The following is a 19,226-nucleotide window of genomic DNA, read 5'->3' on the forward strand; positions in this document are numbered from 1 at the left end:
AGAACAAACTTTCAAGAATTAATTACTTGTGATTGTTTTAAAAATTTATATTTTTAACCATAGTGACATCTGTGGTGTTAGGGGTCAAAATTGACCCATATAGATTTATGTTAGAAAGAAGGTAAAAAGCCATTTATTTTATATACAGTAGAACCATATTTTATTTTGCATAACAAATCAGGTGTAAATTTAACATGAACCATTTTCTGTGTGTGTGTGTACGTGTGTGTGTGTGTGTGTGTGTGTGTGTGTGTGTGTGTGTGTGTGTGTGTGTGTGTGTGTTTTCAAATTAAAATCACTCTCATGACCAAAGATATGGTCAATGGCCTCATAGATAGTCAACCTCTTGCTCATGATGAAATACACTGCATGCTACAGCACAATGAAATTGATAATAACTCAAACAAGCCTTATTTATAGATACCAATTGCACAATAATTCTGTATAATGTTGTTCATGCCCCTCCTTCTCAAGATGACACCTGGCTACGAGAAAAAAAAATTGTGGAGCAAAAGAAAGTGTGTGCAGCATTTGTTTGTGTGTTTGTGTGTGTGCATGAAACACTGAGGTTCAGTTTTGGTTAACATGTTTACATTTTCTGTGGAAAAAGTTGTGTTCCCGCAGGGGGAGGGTGCCAGGTGGATTAAGAGTACAAATCCATACTACGGGAAAATAATTTTTCCCATCAAAGAAGGGAGGGGTGGGGGAGGTGTGCAGAGTCCAATATGAATCTTCTTTGAGCCAGATTTGATCCATAGAGCTACCCACAACTTAAAGGATGCATGCAACAGCCACTTTTTTCTGCCGGGTCATATTTGACCCGTAGCACCACAGGTGTCACTTTTTTGTTAAGAGACCTTCAGAATGGACTTAAACGGTAAAAAATTGTTTTGTGTGTTTATAAACCTTTTCCTGAGGATATCATAAAATCTTGTGCCAATAATAAAAACTAAAAGGCATTTTTTACATATCTGAAGTTGAAAACGGGTCAAAAATGACTGTAACACAATAGAAGGGTTGGAAGAAGTGAAGTATTGCCATGTTAAGGTTAGCCTACCATAAAGTGCAGGACTTTTGGGACGCAATAGTTTTTGGTAGGCTATCCTTAAAATAGCATTACTGCTAAACTAGTACACTAAAAAGAAGGTCTACTGACACTAGATTATCATCCTTTAGAAATGCTGTATAAAAGTGCTGCATCCCCCAAAATAAAATCCACAATGTTAAGCCTACATGTGCAGAAGTTAGTTATAGTTACAAGGAAAAAGTAACTATATTAGATACAATTTTAAATCTGAGGTTCAGTAAAGAAAATAGGCTACATTTTTTTGCCTATTGTGCAAAAACACAGCATTACCAACATTAGGACAAACATTTTCAAACACAAGTGTATAAAGTGTTTGAGTAGCCTATATCCATTAAGTTATCATGCTTTGTTGGATGTTTTAGCCCATACTGGTTTAAAAATAACTTCCTGAAAATTCCTTGCAATTTAAATAATCAAGGAAAGAACGATGCCCCCCAATTTTTTATTTTTTTAGATAAAGGTGGCTATATGTGCATAGCTAAAAAAAAAAAAAAAAGACAGTAAAGATAAATGAGTTTCAAATCAAATCAAACAAAATCAAACATTAACTCAATGTTGGGGTTAAAGCTCCTATGATGAGTTTTGTCTGTTTATGAGAATTACTGGAATTAATATTGATGCTTCTATTTGACCTATAAGTAAAGGAACCATCAGCGGAACAATTGACTATTTCTATACAGTTTTTTTAAATGTCTGAAACCACTGCCGGGGTGGAAGGTGTCCAACAACGTGATGCACTGCATGCCACAGAAACAGCCTCCTTTCCATCGCAAAGATTCTTGATTAGTGATATTTTCCCTTTTAATGAAAGCAGGATGAGGTTTTTTTGTTAACTTAACTTACACATGAACAGGACCAGATCAGTAAATCTGTAAGAGGAAGCGCTTTATCTACAGGGCTGGTTTGACTTCTGGCTTGGCTCCTGGAGATGTGCTGAAGCAAGAAGTTATCATACAATATTCCTTAGATATTCATAGTTTTTGATCATCGGGTGAAGAAACCAAATAAAAGAGGTTTACAAAATCGTTTTTTATTGCAAAGATAATTCAGCCACCTATTTTCTTGTCTGCTGCTGTTAATACAAAATTTAAGTAACACTTCTATTAATACAAAATGTTTTACAAGGGGAAGTCAAAAAAACTATACACAAAAATCATTACTATTTTTAAGTGAGAGTGGGGATTGTCTTGGCAGGAACATCTTCATTTTTGAATTCCACATTTATTTCACTATACACACAATCATTGTTAGTCGTAGGAGCGTTTCTTATGTCAGCAGATCTCCTGATGACAATGGATGAATAAGTCACTTGAGTCTCCTCTTCCTCCTGCAGTAAGAAATCTCGACATTATTTGTGTGACTTTCATTGCTGAAATAAAGATCCAGGTAAAGGCATCGGCATATACGTATATCATAATGTAACACCTACCTTGTTATTCAAGCCACAGCAACAAAGCTGAACGGGAAACACTTTTGAGAGAGGAAAACAGAATGAGGAGGGATACATAAACTTGACTATAACTCAATGTCAAATGTGGATTTGTGTGTCTAGGCACAACTAAACATGCAAAAAAAAAAAATCAATTTCAATCAGAGGTATTTATATCCTACCTCCTCGTAGTCTTGATCTGAGGTAGTAAATTAAAATTGCCATCAAAAGAAGGCATGTTAGGGCTGTTAATGTTGCAGAAATAACAGGGATCAGCATGGGCTCTGTGCCTGTTGAAACTAAAAGAATGGACTTGTTACTCTTTACTTCAAATCATGACTTTCTTAAAGAATGATTGAGTAAAAACACTGACCACTTGTGCTGTTTAAAGCATATGCTGGTCCCTTTGTGCTGGTAGTTCCACCAGACGTCGGCATTGTTGTGCAAATTAAAGACCCATTTCGACCAACAAGCACTGAAATCGTCCACGTGCCTGCCCTCATATTGAATGTGCCGTTTGGTTTGATGTTCCTGGATTCCATGTCACACATCACAGCACAAGAAACAGATGAATCCTCATTGCGATGTACTATAACATGATGGGGAAAAAATATTCTAAGTTACACCGACCGAGATCTTTTGAGATCTTCTGGTTTTGTTCTTTACTTCTGTGATTCTAAGTGTCCTACAGTACTGTAACACCTCATGGTCTATGTTTCTGTCCACTAAAGTCTAAATCGCTCCAACAGTTAAACATCTGCTCAAAGATTGTAGGCCAACCAATGCAGAGACTCTATACGAATCAACTTATGATAAAAAAACATGGTAAGGCTGACTAACAGCATCCACTCTTATCCTAAACACGCTCTGAACACAGAATATGAACTATTCCCATCAAACCGGAGATACAGGGTCCAACGTTTTGATAAGGTCAGACTGAACACTCTTTTGTTCACCAGTCAATACTCAGATTGAATGCAGAGCCGAATCCCAGATCAAAGCATGTTTAAGGCCTCTGAATATTTATTTGCTGATTCTTATGCCAAATCTTTGTATCATGTTTTTAATTTTTTTGTTGCAAATGGAGCCGCTGTGATGCAAGACAAATTTCAGACCATGTCTGACAATAAAGTTTTATCAAATCAAATGAGGACATTGTATGCGTGTGTGTTGTCTTACCTATTATCACACACAAGTTGATGGTAAGTAGCTTCTTCCAGTATTCATTACATCCATGTGTCCAGCACGTATACTTTCCAGCATTTTCTAATTTGACATCAAAAATCCTTAAAGACTTGTTTAAAGTAAGAGGGTTAAGGTATGACAGTCGATTTTGAACCGGGCTTCCGTCTGCAGTCACTTCACTGGCTTCAAAAGTCCATTTTAAGTTTGTGAATTCACTTGGACATGCATGAGTAAAATTGTGCCCTGCTCGAATGAAGAATGTCTCTTGAGTTTCTATCTCTGGAAAAAAAAAGAAGAACATTTGATTGAACAGAGGTCGTGCTTCAACAGACGTATAAAACTGATGGAGAAAGCGCTTATGTATTCAGCTTTAAGAGAACAAATAATGACAATTACATTTTTCTGACCTTTCTTTATACTGACGACTGTCTGTTGTTCACTCACACATTTGTTTTGAACACAAATTTCACACCAGTAAAGCCCTTGCTCTTCCTCTGTTAAAGAAACAATGACCAGGGAATAATTATTCTCTAGCAGTAACAAATTGGTTCGAAAATGCTGCTCTTTGGTTATCACTCCTGTTTTGTCTTGAAAAAGTATCCGTTTTTTGTTGCTATGTTCTTGCTTCTTGTAAAACCATTCGGCAGTGCTCGCATCACTTCTGTTAAGCTGACACGGTATCACAGCTCGACATCCCAATGGGTACTCCAGAAGATTTGTTGTAGCTGCTAAAATATAAGCTTTCTGTTAATCTTTTTGAGATGTTATATGAACAATCAATTACAAGAACAAAGTCACTTCCAAATATTATTTGTAAGATATAGTGAAATATCAATTATTTGGACAGTTACTTACTGTTTCCTGGGGAAAAAGGAGATGTGTTCCAAATAATAATCAGAAAAATAAAGCTTTTTTGCATCATGTGTTTGAGGTAAACACGTCTCTTAAGAAATCAACAAACAATCTGAAGTACATAAAACCCCCCTTAAGTGCTGAAGCTATTGCTTAACAGATCCGAGCAGAGACTCCTCTGCACCTCAGACGCTTTCTTGATCGCGTGTTACATCAAAATTCAAGTTCACAGATCGAAAGTGGTCTGTCAGTACGCAGAGGAAGTTTAATGTGGCTGTCACCCACACAGTTTTTTCTGGTGGTGTCGCATTTACTCCACTTTACGCTTTAGCACACAATAGGTGTTTAAATACAGTGAGCAACATGTTTCATTTCTCATGTGAAGGTATAAAACGGTTAGTCATTTGCTGCTTTTTTACACCAGTGATGGGATCATGAGAAAATTGTTCAAGTAAAATAAAAACTGTTATTGCGCTGTTTATATACATTACTCATCCATCAATCACTCATGAATTTACTATCTCACTGTACTTCATAAAATCTAGGTCATGGGCTTCAGTCATTTTTTCCAGTGGTTAATTTGTGTATAAGTTTAGAGATTATTAAGATCGAAAAAGAGCTGACACTGATAAAATCATTGTCTGGAAACTGCAGCAACGGAATATTTTATAAAGCAGGAACAAAATAAATCAGACCTGAGTCAAATAATCAAACGACCTGATCAATAATCATATTCACTCTTGAAATCTTCGGGTTTTGATGATTTTCAGTTTCAGGAGTCAAACAATAGAACAGCCTTAGTGCCTTGGCCAAATTAATTACTGATAACACCATAAAATGAGAATTAGAAAACAATTTAGAGTTCATCTGCTTTTATTTTTCCTTTTCTTTGTTGTATTACTGGTGTTCTGGGTTATATTAAGAATTGTATAGGATAGGCATAAATAAGCCTTAGACTTTAGTCTTTTCCTTTTTAGGTCACTGATTGTTTGAATTGTATTGTGTGTAATGGACCAGTGTAAACATGTAAACTGTTGTTTTTGTTGTATCTGTAAGGACTATGTAGGCCGACAAACATGTTTTTGACTCTTTTTTTAATGAATGACCAAAACAAAAAAATATTCATTGATTCAAATTTATTTTAACAAATGTATTTGACCCCAAAAGGGTGGAGATAATTCTACTTCTGCACGGTCCAGAGTTTGCCTATAACACACATCATAGCCTTGTAAAGAAACAGCACTGAAGGGGACCACAAGACTCTGCAAATAAAAGTATACGGTGTTTATTGCTAATCACATTAAAATCATAATCATTAAAATTGTATTATTTTTTAGGAATTAGGATACTTATTGTATAAAAGGTTATTATGACTTAAGATCTCGACACAATTGAGTCATAGTTTCAAGTAGCCTACAAAGGAGAAAACAAATTGTTGTGCCACAGATGGTTGTATGCACCGCTATAAAAAGCAAGCTTTATATAGCAAAGTTCAGCTTTTGTTTGAACTGTTAGTCTATAAAAAGTTCAAACAAAAGCTGAACCGTTTGTGTAGGCTATATAGGCCTACTGTAACACATTTTAATTAATTAATCTTAATTTAAATTTACGTTTCAAACTATTGTCAACAGGGATCGCAATCTTACATCTCTTTTGCTACCAAACCAACTAAAATAAACTGGTGTGATTTTTGCAGTGCACATCTAGCCTGCTTATCTTGTCCCGTTTACCGCTGTGTCTTTGTGGGACATAGGAGACGTCGTATCGGTTTTTTCTGTCAACACGGGAAGTTATCATTTGATTGACACACCGGGGGCAGATGCTCCTCCCCCTGCGGAACCACCGGTGATCACGTCACACCCATAAACAAGGACATATTGCTTACTTTTAACGAACTTCGTCCTTTAAAAAAGGTCACATTTGTTGTGGAAGAAGACTCTCTTCTCTCCACAAACTTCGCCGGAATGGAGCTGACGGCGGCTTTCGTGACATACCAGTTGGAGCACTTGCATCACTTGTTTGCTCTTGTCTGCATTGTTGCCGTCGTCTACAAGTTGAGCACCTTGCTTTCTAAGAGGGCAGCGACTTTGCGACTCACCGAGAATTTTCCAGGACCACAGAGACACTGGCTTTTTGGAAACTTAATGGAAGTAAGTCACTCTCAAGCTCACAGTTACGTAGTAGCAACTTCGACTTTGGGAGAGAGGACGAGTCAACAGGATGAAACATGCACATAGCTGAGTGCCTGTGGTTATATTCAAATAGCAATTAAGTAGCCTACAGTTTCATAGACTTCCTACGTCCTCAAGTGTGAATTGTTTCCAAGCATACAACTAAACTACTAAGTTACTTATGTAGAAATGTATTTTTTTCTGTACTACGCCTCTAATTATATACAATGACGTCACACAGGTGAATTAAATTGTGGCATATGTTCATGATAAAATGTGTAAAGTATTCTGCCCTATAAAGCCAAAGTGCAGTATCTGCACTTTTTGTGAAATTCACTTTTTTGCACAAATCGTAAGTGCAGTATCTGCTCTTCAACCTGTGAGAGTTTCATAGTTCTACTGCTTTATTTATTTATGTAGATATTGGGGTTTTTATTTACGCAGTATCTGTAAAATACACTGTGAAACTTACTGCAGTTTGCCTTGGTTTCACCATGAAGAAGGTGTCAGATACTGCAGTTTGCCTTGGTTTTAGGACCAGCCAGGATAAGGCTCATAACCAGGATACTCAATGTAAACGCACTCAATTTTATCAGAACCGGGGAGGTTACTTACAGCGCTCATGTAATGGGTAAAAATATGCAGAAAAGATGTGAAAATACTTCAGTTATTTTTGACACTACATGTTTTGAAACGATTCAATCACTGTTATGTTGCAAGCCAAAAGTAATTTTATTTTTTTCTTTCAGTTTAAAAAAGGAGAAGAGTTTAACAAAGTCTTGAAATGGACCCAGCAGTACCCTTACATCTTCCCATTTTGGTTCGGCCCCTTTGTGTGTTCCTTCATCATTAACCATCCAGATTACGTAAAAACCATTCTGACGTCATCAGGTGAGTGAGCGATTCATTTTTGTCTTTGCTGAAATGAAAAACCTTGTTCAACTGGCGCTCAGTTAAGGCTTCAGATCATATAATGATTGACTACACCTTTTCCAATCAAGTCAATGTCGTAACTTTTTTTATTTGTTCTCCAACAGAGCCAAAGGATGATTTTGCATATAAATTTATCGAGCCCTGGATTGGTAAAACTGCCATGAGGTTTTATCTTGCAGCAGATTTTGTGCAGATTGCAGAGTTGCTTATTTAGACAAGCTCACTCATACACCTGCTGTCTGTTTTTCTTTCAGGGGACGGGCTGTTGGTGTCAAAAGGCCACAAGTGGTTTAAGCACAGAAGGCTCATAACCCCGGCTTTTCATTATGATGTTCTAAAACCATACGTAAAGCTGATGTCAGACTCTGCCCAGATTATGTTGGTATGTAAAAGATTAAGTGGTAAACGTGTTAATCACAATGAAAATGTATAGGCCTTAGTTGTGTACTCTAGATGACATTTTTGAGTGAGTGAGTGAGTGGGTTGGAGTTTTCCATTTCCTGCTGAGGCCTCACATCTGTCCTCTCACTGATGCCAGGACAAATTGGAAAATTACGCAATCACCAACGAGTCCTTTGAGGTGTTTGAACATGTGAGCATTATGACACTAGACAGCATTATGAAGTGTGCCTTCAGTCACAACAGCAACTGTCAACTGGAGAGGTGAGTCTATTCAAAAACTAATTCCCGCCATGTGAAGTTTAACTCATGTGGTTCTCGAGTGGCTCACAACTTCAGCTATCTGAGTCACAGGGTAGATCAAATGCAGCTTTAAGTGATGTGCCTGTGCTCTCATTTCAGTGGAAAAAATGCATACATCAAAGCAGTGTACGAGCTCAGTATTCTGACTAACAAGCGTGCACGGACGTTTCCATACCACAACAACCTGATCTTCTACCTGAGCCCAGTTGGCTACAAATACAGAAAGGCATGCAAGGTGGCCCACGATCACACAAGTAAGACATAATATGACAAACTGAACTTTTCACTCAATTGGCGCATTTGCAACATGACACACGCATGCATTGTGTTTATATTGATATATCTTCTTCAAGAATAGCTCATCCATTGTTTTGCCTTTTTTAAGATAACGTCATAAGAAAGAGGAAAGAAGCGCTGAAGGACGAGAAGGACTACGAGAGCATAAAGCACAAGAGACACTTAGACTTTCTGGACATTCTTCTCCTTGCAAGAGTATGTTATTTACTAAAGATAATCCTTTAAAAATAGTGATAATGCTACAATATCTAGCATTTAAAGCACACAAATAGTCTTACCAAAAAGGCAGTGTACAAATAACTACCTATATAAAAGTAGGTTTTAAGAGGGATTAAGTTGTATCATCTATTTTGTTTGTTTCCGTGTAATGAAAAGCCTAATACCTTATGTACATTAACTAAGGTATTAATGCATTATAATATTAATAACTGAAGGAGGTTTGATGTACAGCAACACATACCTTGCCACCAAATTAGGGAGAAAGGAGAGCCGCACAAAACAATAATTCACATATTCAACCTAAGAATATTTTTTTATTTTATCTACATCATTTGCAGTTATCATGTGCAGGTGGCCGAGTCTCAGGGAAACAGGGAACAAAAAGCTGCTGTTCAGGTGCAGAATGGTCCAATTAATGGACAATGGTACAAAGACGACAGTCAGGCTTTTTGTCCCCTTATGAGGCTCCTTTCAGTACTGAGACAGAAACTCAAATGCATACCTATGCTCTTATTTTGTAACCAGACAACAGGTTTACAATGTTATCAAATATAACATCACATTTTGAATCAGGAAGAAATGTCGCTTAAATGTTGAGATAATATCTCTGATCTGTTTCTTGATGATTGATTAATATGGAGGTCCAGCAACCTGATTTTCTGACCTTTAATAACAGTCACTATAAAGGCAAAGTAACACCTCTCAGGTCATTTGAGGTCTTCTAACATTGAGCATATTTTAGAAAATAAACAGAACAAAATAAACTGAGCTAAATTCTATTAACTGCTGTGGTTCAAATAATCAATAACAGACAAGTATATGCACAGAAAGGTTTTCTATTTTCCTCTTTGTCTCTCAAGTACAGCATGGTTTAGTATAACCACCTCCTGGTTTAACCTGTTTTCCTTTTGAAAAGTCCTAGTTACCTTGTCTCTACTTTGACCTTGTGAAGGATTAGACAAATGTGTTATCTACGTCAACAGGTTGGACCTTTCTGCCTTTATTAGATAGGAAGAGACAGGAAATGTTGGGGGGGGGAGACATGCAAAGGGCCGAGGTCGGATTCGCTCCTATAAGGAATATAGTCTCCGTAAATGGGGCGTGCGACAAAATCCGCTAAGCTATCGGTGACCCTTCATTTGATGATTTTGTGTTTTCCAGTTCTTTCTTTAAGAATGGCTTGTTAAATAAATGAGTGACTTTAATTGGCACTTTTGAACTGGTTTGTTTAAATATTTCCTCATTACCCTCAGGATGAGAACCAGCAGGGTTTGTCAGATGAAGATATGCGTGCAGAGGTGGACACCTTCATGTTCGAGGGCCACGACACCACAGCCAGTGGCATCACTTTTATCCTCTACAGTCTGGCCTGCAACCCAGAGCACCAGAAGATGTGCAGGGAGGAGATCAATCAAGTCCTGGACGGCAAGGACACCATGGAGTGGTAGGCGTCTGTGTTGGGGAAAAAAGCATGCCAAACGCAATGCAAGTTGCAACGGCTGCTTGAAGTGAGCTTAAAGCAGTCACATTACCATTAAGAGCATCAATGACGAACGCTGCATGTCTGTCTTATTTTAAGGGAGGATCTCAGTAAAATCCCATACACGACGATGTGCATAAAGGAATCCCTCCGTCTCTTCCCTCCTGTACCGGGAATGTCCAGAAAAATCACCAAACCTTTGACTTTCTTTGATGGAAGGACTTTGCCTGCAGGTTTGTTGTTAAGTTGTTTAGATAAGACTTCATTACTTTTACTCTCTTGTGACAAGTTGAATTGTTAACTTGCATCGGCTTTGTCTTTTGACTTGTTGTGTTATGTAACTTACATCACTTATCTCCCCTTAAACCTACATGTTCTCCATATTAGTTCACAGGGTCTGGAAGTGTTTCAGCTAGCTCAGTGCTAAACAGAAAAATGTAACCTAAGATTGAACGGTTTTCCAAAATTCACCGGGTTTGACAATGCATGATCCTCTGTCAGGCTGCTGTTTGTTTAGGTGTTAAATTGTCATTCTACTTAACCGTATTAACCTTGGATATGTTTGTGTTAAAGGGACACAGATCGGAACGAGTGTGTTCGCGATTCACAGGAATGCAACAGTTTGGGAAAACCCTGATGTAAGTGGACACTGAAGATAATCAGTGAAACATGTCCAAGATTTGATGCCTCCTCTTTGCTATGATGATTAACACCCGACATTTTTCTCCCACCATGTTTCGACACAGGTCTTTGACCCGCTGCGTTTCCTACCCGAGAATGTTAGAAAGAGGTCCCCTCATGCTTTTGTGCCTTTCTCAGCTGGTCCAAGGTTTGTTCTCGCCTGACACCATGTGATAGCTTAAAGCTTTTTGCTGTCTAATCCTTTACCTTGCCGAGGTCTGCAGTGTGTGGATGTTTAACCCAAATATAATAAAAAAAACTGGTGTTGGGTTTTATTGGTTAACAGGGTGAGGAAAGACTGTATTGGACTCCAGTGTGACGCAGGAATGGCTGTTAAGGTGGTTAAAAGAAGTCTGTGTAGGCACTCAGTTATCCAGGTCATGGTCAATGAGAAGCTTGATCGAATGTCAACTTGACTGGCTAAAGGCCTTCAACCAACCCAGTGGTCAAAAAACACTTTAATTTATGCATAACAGTATCAGAAGTGTTTGATTGATCCTACAGGGAGTTTATATTAAGAATGAGCATTTTTCATTCTCTCTAACTTTTGTAAACGTCTGAGCACATTAGCTTAATCTTGCACTATTTGAACAGTTCTTCGTTGTTCATGTCTCTTGTTTTTCTCAGCTTAAAAGTGTACGCTCAGAAATGTCTTAAAATGATTTATTTGAGAAAGTAATCATAAGAAGACTTGTTGATCTAATGTCTTAATCTGCATTGATACAGAGAGGCTGTCATATCTGCATGGTAAACAGATATATACAGTCGGATGTGCCCAATCAGACAGGGATAGAGTACCAAATGATTTTCAGCAGTGTTACTTTTTTCTGTTACTGTAGCTAAATATAGCAAATTACATTTTTAAAATGTTTATTTTCAGGCTTTTATGCCTTTTATTTTGAGACAGGAAAGTGGATAGAGTCAGAAATCAGGGGGAAAGAGAGAGTGGGGATTGACTTGCAGGAAAGGAGCCACAGATCAGATTTGAACCCTGGTTCCCCACTTGGAGGACTATAGCCTTTGTACATGGGGCGTGCACACTAACCACTAGGCTACCAGTGTCCCCAAACAAATCACATTTTGACCACCTTGTTGTTTCACAATACAATGGTCCTGTAGTCAGACTTATTAGAACAAGTAAATGTTTCTTATTCATCAGTTGCTCAGTTGTATGTATTGATTAATTTAGGAAAACAAACATCTTGAGCTTCATCATATAAAAAAATACAGGACTGTTTGGGGTTACTTAAATTCACATTCAAACTGATAATCTCGTACAGCCTTGCTGGTTTAGGGCTGCTGTTGGCTCCATAAAAGAGAGGATGAAAGCCACCAATCTCGTGAAACCTTTTATTATCATTTCCCTTAGTGTTGAATTTTATTTTATTTTTTCTCCCTCAGAAACTGCATCGGTCAGAACTTTGCCATGAATGAGATAAAAGTGGTGACAGCACTGGCACTGAAGAGATACCATCTGATAGAAGACCCCACAAGGAAACCCAAGATCTTTCCCAGACTGGTTATGCGCTCTCTCAACGGCATCTACATCAAGATCAAACCAGTAGAGCCAGGAGAGTAAAGAGAGATGACCACAGGAAACACTGGACCCGAGTCAGAGAAGGGGACACTTTGTGAAGCTTTTATAATTTCTGATATTTGAAAAGCTTTACGCTGATATCGAATCACTAACTGATTTTATTTTCATAGACATTAAGAGGGAAATTTACTTTGTAGTTGCACTAATGATCATTTATCATACCACAGAAGGTTTTAAGGTTGCACTTTATTTTTGGAAAAAGGAATTAAGCTTCAGTATATTGTGCTATGACATAAATAAATATAGAAATAGAAATACATCTTTGAAAGTAAACCTTTAAATGCTTCATTTGAAAATGCACTATAATAGATAATTTACTGTACGTTCTTAAAATTCAAAATGCAGGAATTCAATATACTTCATTTTATGATAACTCAGCATTTTTATAAAGCTCACTGACATTTTGTCGGTTCAGTTATTTAATTTCTATGAAGACTTAAACATTAACCAAGTTTACTATCCAAGTGTTAAAGATTCATCTCTGGAAGAAGGTTGTTAAAGTTTCCTTTTTTTTTTAAATGAGGTCCAAAGTATACCTGGACACACACACAAAGAGGTATATTGTGTCGAATCAATCCGCAGATTTATGTCGTAGATAAGTGTGCAGTATAGCAGTTAATTCACATTGGATCACATTCGTTCTCAGTCTGTGATGTTTGTTCAAAATTCTCAGAGAGCTTTCAGGGTTTAAATGGCTGAATTAAGTGTAAAGGCTTATGAGTCAAAAGTAGTTCATTTTTTATTTACAGTTATAGGAATACAAAATTCACACTCCCACAAGGGCAAAAAGTCATCAGCAGATTGTAAAAGTAAAAGTCCTCCATGTTCCTTGATCTCCACCCTTTTACAACTCATCTTAAGATTCTATGAAATGGCCAAATGAGCTGTGCATTTTCTGTGATGATGTCACACTGCATTAAAGAGTTAAACTTCACAGAAAATATTTATGTATGCATTTAGTATCAACTTAACTTTCTCCAGATAAATACCAGCCCTATAATTCACATCAAGGTTGAGAGCTGAACTACCAAGACAACCTCTTAAAAGAAGAAAGTTGTTTCTGTGGTGGCCTCTTGGTTTGACAACATTTCACACAAGACCACAGCGCGCTCCGGCTGAGGACTTTTAATGACTGTCCTGGTTTCTCCATTCATACTTATCTTACTATGTTTTCTGCTTCTGTGCAAACACAGGTGACACCTATGTCACAAATCAGTCCAGGGTGAAACAAAACAAATTATAAGGACACCGTTCAAGCTGCCCTGCACTCTATTGCAAGTGGATAAGCTAACATGCTACTTGACCATTAAATTATACTTACGAAAATCAAGAACTTTCTTTTTTAAACTAGCTCTTTATTGTGCAGCAAAGTTGGTATTTGTTAATATGCTGTCTTTACTGTTATTACTAATGAGAGACAATGTATTTGACAACATAGACAACTGTAAGGTCCTTGTATTTACAGTCTACTGGTGCCCAACATTTCATCAAAAGCCAAAGAAAAATAGGATCCATATACCGTTTGTTTAGGGGAAATGGCTTTTTATATGCAGAACAATATACTATAAGCTTGTGAGACTATTTCATGGGGTGCAACATGTTTTTTTTTCCCCAACAATGTTAAGGTTAGTTCAACTGGTCATTGCAACGGTACCTGCAAGTCTGCAGCCAAATGTTCTGTGCTCAAGTCACCATCTAATGGCTTATAGGACAAATAAAAGACACTTTGGTTGACGTCATGTTGGTCTAATACATACATGGAAATGTTTAAGTGAGTCAAACACTTCATCACATTTTATCAACAGGTTTGAAAAAAAATGAAAAGCAGCCCTGTGTGTCGATAGAAACTTACTTCATGTCTCTGACTCTCCTCCCCTCTCACAGTAAAATCTCTTATAAAAAGTACTTTTTTGTCAGTCTTTAGACAGCATTATCAAAATACTGGAGTGACAAAAACTAACTGTTGAAACATGTTTAGTACAAAAAAAATCCAACTTTACACCCAACACAACCAAAAAAAAAAGGGGGCCATCACATCCATGTAGTCTCTGACTCACTGATAATGTCAATGCTAACAGTAGGTCTTAAAAGTTTGATACGTTTTCTTTGCAATAAAGAAAAAAGACAAGATTCTGCTGTAGCCATCTGCCGACTTTGTAATGTCCACGGGGCACAGTGACAGACCACAGGGAATGCTGTGGTGTTTTCCTGTGATGACAACGAGAAGCACAACTGATAAAAAATAGAAAAAGAAAACATTTGGAAGCGTATGACTCCGCCCCTGCCAGGTCACAGTCCCTGATGTAGCCGCTGGTAACCTGAGAGTCAGCAGCTTGAACAAACTGGTTAGATGAGTAGTGAGGGGGTGGGTTTCTTTCCTGGCCAAGCCTCTTTGGCATACTTCTTTTTGCGGGGCTCGTTGAGGGTCTCTGGTAGGTAGGGGGCTGTGACAGGGGTGGGGTTGAGAGTGACGGGGGGCTGGGGAGCATCTGGGGCCAGGTCCACCTCTGGTGCTGGATTGGGGAAGGGCAGAGGGAGCCCTCCCTGCATAGCAGCGCCTCCTGGGGCTCCTGTAGGCTGGTTCTCATGACTGGTGGGAGGCAGGTCGCCATAGAGACCACCACCCAAGCTGTAGGCGTGGATACGCTTTGAACCAATGTCATCAAGACCAAGACTGTTAAGGCCCTCTGATCTCCGTTTCTGCAGAAGGTGTAATAAAGTAAATGTGTCATACATGTTCTATTAATTAAAACTTAATCAGCTTGGCACACTACATCGCTTCCAAACTGCCATTTTTAGACAGCCTAGATTTTTTAGTATGTATGTGGCCGCCAAAGTATATTTGCCAACCATTTTTGCTTTTTAATCTGTGTAAGATCGCCATCCGGGATCGGTGAGCTAGTGGGCAAACTCTCCTCTCTCGCTCCCCTTCTGTCTTACACGTGCTCTGCAGGTGATAAGTGAGAGAGAATCGTCTTCTAGCATGTCTCTCCTGTCAATGTTTTAATTGAGGTGTGATATGTCGTGTTTAATATGAACTGTCCTCTGTTTCAATAAGTCTGTGCACTTGTTTCTTGTCTTTGTCATTCTGCACTCTTAGTTTTGGATGGACATGCTACAAGCCCTGTGCACACGTCCATCACGTGCAGTACTCCTGATGTAAACGTATTACTGATGGGAAGATTTGTGTCTAAAGATCAGACACATGCAGGCATAGAGGCGGAGTGAGCTGTGTGCATTAAGAGAGAAGAGGGGGAGGTGACTGTGTGTGTCGGTGCGTGTGCATGTAATAGAACAGGAATGAACAAAGATGAGCAAATTAAAGTTGGTTGTGAGCAGCCACTTATAAGTAAGTAACAAAGTTTATAATAAGTTGGAGAGAAAAAAGCAGATTTTATATATAAAATGACCTAATAGTAAGCAGGTAAATAGGTTTATTAAACTCACCTTAGGTAATATAAATTTGGTAATGTATATCATATCAATGTATACATGTTTTTAAAACCCTTCATGACAAAGCAGTTCATCATATCTCAAATGTTAAGCAACTGATCTAGACATTATTAAACGACAAAAACAAAGGCTTACCTTTATTGGGACGACAGCTGTCTGCACCATATTTCTAAAGCGTCCCACCGAGGGGTCAATGTCCTCTGCAAGGTAAAAAAAAAAAAAAAAGGTTTAATACTTTATTGCAGGGTGCAGTTCACCTCTTTACAAGTAGAAGTGCACATGTCTCATCAGTGACAAACTGTTGTTTAACAGTTACAGCATGACATGCGGCTACTCGCTGCAGAACCCTTCCAATCACATTCAGCGGAATAACATTTACTATCTTCAAATCACAAACTAGGAAAAGTTATTAAGAATTAAGATAGATATTCAAGTCGAGAGTAAACAAGATTCAAGAGATGACCCAAATAGTGAAATTAAATTGGTGAGTTTGCCTTTTAGATTACATGTTAGAAACACATATTCCTCCAATTTATAACAACGAAAAATGTCAGTAATAGATTAGAGTTGTTTATGGTCCATGTGCTTCTTTTACATTTTCTGGTTTCACTTGGGTTTGTACCTGGGTTAATGACGGAGTCCTCCTCATTGAAGGTTACTCTAGAGTTCCTCCGTTTCCTCTTAGGCCTCTGGATTTCTAGGTTGCCCTCCTCTATGGTCAGCAGGGAGATGCGCTTGTTGTGGGCCGTGTTGAACTCTGTCAGGTTCTGGAAGGTTGCAGAAAGCAAAAATGCAAAACATAGTGTAATGTGGTTGAATTATTGTGATTCAGCCAGTGCATTGATACGCAGCAATTCTCTTTCACCAGCAGAGGGCGCTATATGGACGCAAGCATTATCCCTCTCCAGAGTGGCAAATTTATAGGCGTTCTGTATTGTGTTTGTTATGTTGATTAACTTCACAATCAGTAAAATAGTACAAATAATAACGCAACTTTTTATGTTACAGACTGTTGTCCTCAGATTGTCTTTACAGCATTTTCAAAAAAAGAGAAAGAGTTCAGGTTCATCTGTCTGCTTGCATTATGATTTAAATTGTAGCAGTATGTAGGCCTATAATGAACAAGAAATAAGGATACAAAACATATCCGACCCATGATGCACAATCTGTGATACTTTTGAACCCCTACTTTACACTAGAGCAGAGATTCAGCAGCATTATAAAGCTGATGGTCAATTTAAAATGACTATGTGTTAATTAATAGACACCATGCATTAGCTGGTCACATCACATTATCACTAAATCATTTCTGGAAACATTTTGTACTTTGCATTTTCATTTGTACTTCATAAAGATCAAAAAAAAAGAAATCACTTGAATGGATCTAAATGCATTTAAGACAGTGTTCTCCTTCTATGCCAGCTAAACAGGTAAAGACACAAAATTCTGACATTTTCATCAGTTTCTGTTTCAGAGCATGAGAATATATCTATCTATATGTATAAATAAATAAAAATATTAGATGTACCTCCAGCTCTGTCTCTTCCTCTGGAAGCCCAAGCAGTCCTTTCAGCTCTTCGTCTTCTCCCGTCTTACTGTCTCCTGTACCAGCTGTGCCTTGGGTTTGGGGTTTCTCTCTGATGGTGTAGGTCCGTGTCGAAGCCCCAAAAGATATCGTGGAGTCTATGGGAACTTGTTGAGGCTTGTGCGCCTCCAGACGGATGTGTCCAAGGAAAGTACCATGAGCTAAAATGGCACATAAATAATAAAAATGGCATTGTTGTGACAACACAATCGGGCAGACAGCTTCTCTTGAATATGATGTCGTGATCAGGACTCGTTATTCGCAAGACTTATAAATCTGTAAAACATTTCTGAAGTGGTTGAAATATCGCTTTTGAAAGGAAGTCTTACTGCTGTTGAGGTCAATAAGAAAGACCCTCTTCAGATGTTTGTGATAGACCAAGGCTGCGTGGACACGTGAACATGACTGATGGTCGATAGTGAAGTCACACCAGTCTGGGTTCCTCCCAAACAGATAGTACTTCTTTTCATCTATGATCAGTTTCTAAAAAGGGAGAGACAACTTCAGTTAAACAATGTCCTTAAAAATCAACCGATGATACAGTCTGCAAACAGTCTGTGCCTTGGAGCCATAACTTAACAGTGCTGCTCCCCACTGAAAAGCTTAAATCTCAGGGCTGATGCTGCTCTCGCACCGTGTGAAGCCGTGCAGCCATGGACGACCCCAGTGTGCAAAACACCTGGGACAAGCTGGACTGTCAGGCTAGTATCTGGTGCATTCAACCTCCAACTATGCCATCCATTACAATAACACACTGACTAATAGAAGATGAGCTCCCGGTTACCTCCATCAGTTTGTCTCCCTTCATCACATCTAGATGGAGACCCTGGGGAGGCTTGCCTGCCCTAAAACACAACAAGTTGGTGAAGGAGTTAGATAGTCACGCAGTCCTCATTAAAGAATATACTTTAAATGTGGTTAATAAACAAGTTTATAACGTTGTTTAGTCTGTTTCGTAAAAACAACCTCTCGTTATGGTCGTCATCACCTGCAGGAGAAATGCTAATCTAACACATGTCAAAACTACAACATAGAACAAATACTATACAGTGTGTCCTTTATATATCACCACCTGCCTTCATATTGTAAAATATTTAAAAAAATATAACATACGAAGCATCTACTTTGAAAGAAATCTCATTTGTAAGTTAATGCAAGCGTTAAATGGTTAGCATGCTAGGTAGCTATGTGGCTAATATTAGCTGCGGTGACTACAGGCTGCTCTCTCACTAAAAGGTGTTTTTTGTTTTTTTTTAACAAATGCAGGAACGTTGTTCTGCTCAATTGTTGCATAATGTTGCATGAAAAATAAATATTGTAACTTTGACATGTGAATTTTCTCACCATGTTGGACAATCAAAAGGAGGGGGACCCTCTTTGCTTATTTTAGTCGCCATCTTGCCGTTTCTTATCGGCGCCGAGCTGCATGCTGGGTAAAGGTCCCTCTGGGTATTTGGGAGTTGTAGTCCTGTAATCCTTTCACGTAAAACTATGGTAAAACTCCAAACCACACCACTTAAATAATGTAGCAGCATAAGTCCATAGCTGAAGAGGC

At 38.3% G+C, this 19,226-nt stretch overlaps 2 protein-coding genes and 1 long non-coding RNA gene across 3 annotated transcripts; 1 reads left to right on the forward strand and 2 right to left on the reverse strand.

The window, feature by feature from the left end:
* Positions 1-2,097: 2,097 nt before the first annotated feature.
* LOC109999129 (uncharacterized) lies at positions 2,098-4,868 on the reverse strand. Its single transcript, XR_010666833.1, has 7 exons — positions 4,557-4,868; positions 4,109-4,429; positions 3,696-3,980; positions 2,890-3,105; positions 2,699-2,815; positions 2,517-2,557; positions 2,098-2,414 (listed from the first exon to the last, which is right to left on the reverse strand). It is a non-coding gene; the product is annotated as an uncharacterized lncRNA (long non-coding RNA).
* A 1,532-nt stretch (positions 4,869-6,400) lies between these two features.
* cyp4t8 (cytochrome P450, family 4, subfamily T, polypeptide 8) lies at positions 6,401-14,372 on the forward strand. The gene is made up of 12 exons (XM_020654044.3): positions 6,401-6,703; positions 7,474-7,615; positions 7,762-7,806; positions 7,912-8,039; positions 8,196-8,320; positions 8,459-8,613; positions 8,745-8,851; positions 10,129-10,319; positions 10,455-10,588; positions 10,929-10,993; positions 11,102-11,184; positions 12,438-14,372. The coding sequence occupies exons 1-12, from the start codon at positions 6,518-6,520 to the stop codon at positions 12,613-12,615; spliced, it is 1,539 nt and encodes a 512-aa protein (XP_020509700.1). The 5' UTR covers positions 6,401-6,517; the 3' UTR covers positions 12,616-14,372.
* ppp1r8b (protein phosphatase 1, regulatory subunit 8b) lies at positions 13,348-19,109 on the reverse strand. The gene is made up of 7 exons (XM_020654045.3): positions 19,016-19,109; positions 18,456-18,516; positions 18,001-18,154; positions 17,615-17,832; positions 16,709-16,853; positions 16,222-16,286; positions 13,348-15,333 (listed from the first exon to the last, which is right to left on the reverse strand). The coding sequence occupies exons 1-7, from the start codon at positions 19,066-19,068 to the stop codon at positions 14,980-14,982; spliced, it is 1,050 nt and encodes a 349-aa protein (XP_020509701.1). The 5' UTR covers positions 19,069-19,109; the 3' UTR covers positions 13,348-14,979.
* Positions 19,110-19,226: the final 117 nt, after the last annotated feature.

Source organism: Labrus bergylta, chromosome 8, assembly GCF_963930695.1.
Source record: "Labrus bergylta chromosome 8, fLabBer1.1, whole genome shotgun sequence".
NCBI classification, from domain to species: Eukaryota; Metazoa; Chordata; class Actinopteri; order Labriformes; family Labridae; genus Labrus; species Labrus bergylta.

Excerpts from the sequence above, each read along its gene's own strand:
- cyp4t8 (XM_020654044.3), top strand. The coding sequence starts at position 6,518 with ATGGAGCTGACGGCGGCTTTCGTGACATACCAGTTGGAGCACTTGCAT. Across the intron at positions 6,704-7,473 it reads TTTTTGGAAACTTAATGGAA|TTTAAAAAAGGAGAAGAGTT; the intron begins GTAAGTCACTCT and ends TTTTTCTTTCAG. Across the intron at positions 7,807-7,911 it reads ATTTATCGAGCCCTGGATTG|GGGACGGGCTGTTGGTGTCA; the intron begins GTAAAACTGCCA and ends TTTTTCTTTCAG.
- ppp1r8b (XM_020654045.3), bottom strand. The coding sequence starts at position 19,068 with ATGGCGACTAAAATAAGCAAAGAGGGTCCCCCTCCTTTTGATTGTCCA. Across the intron at positions 18,517-19,015 it reads CCTTTTGATTGTCCAACATG|GGCAGGCAAGCCTCCCCAGG; the intron begins GTGAGAAAATTC and ends GTTGTGTTTTAG. Across the intron at positions 16,287-16,708 it reads GGACTCCGTCATTAACCCAG|AGGACATTGACCCCTCGGTG; the intron begins GTACAAACCCAA and ends TTTACCTTGCAG.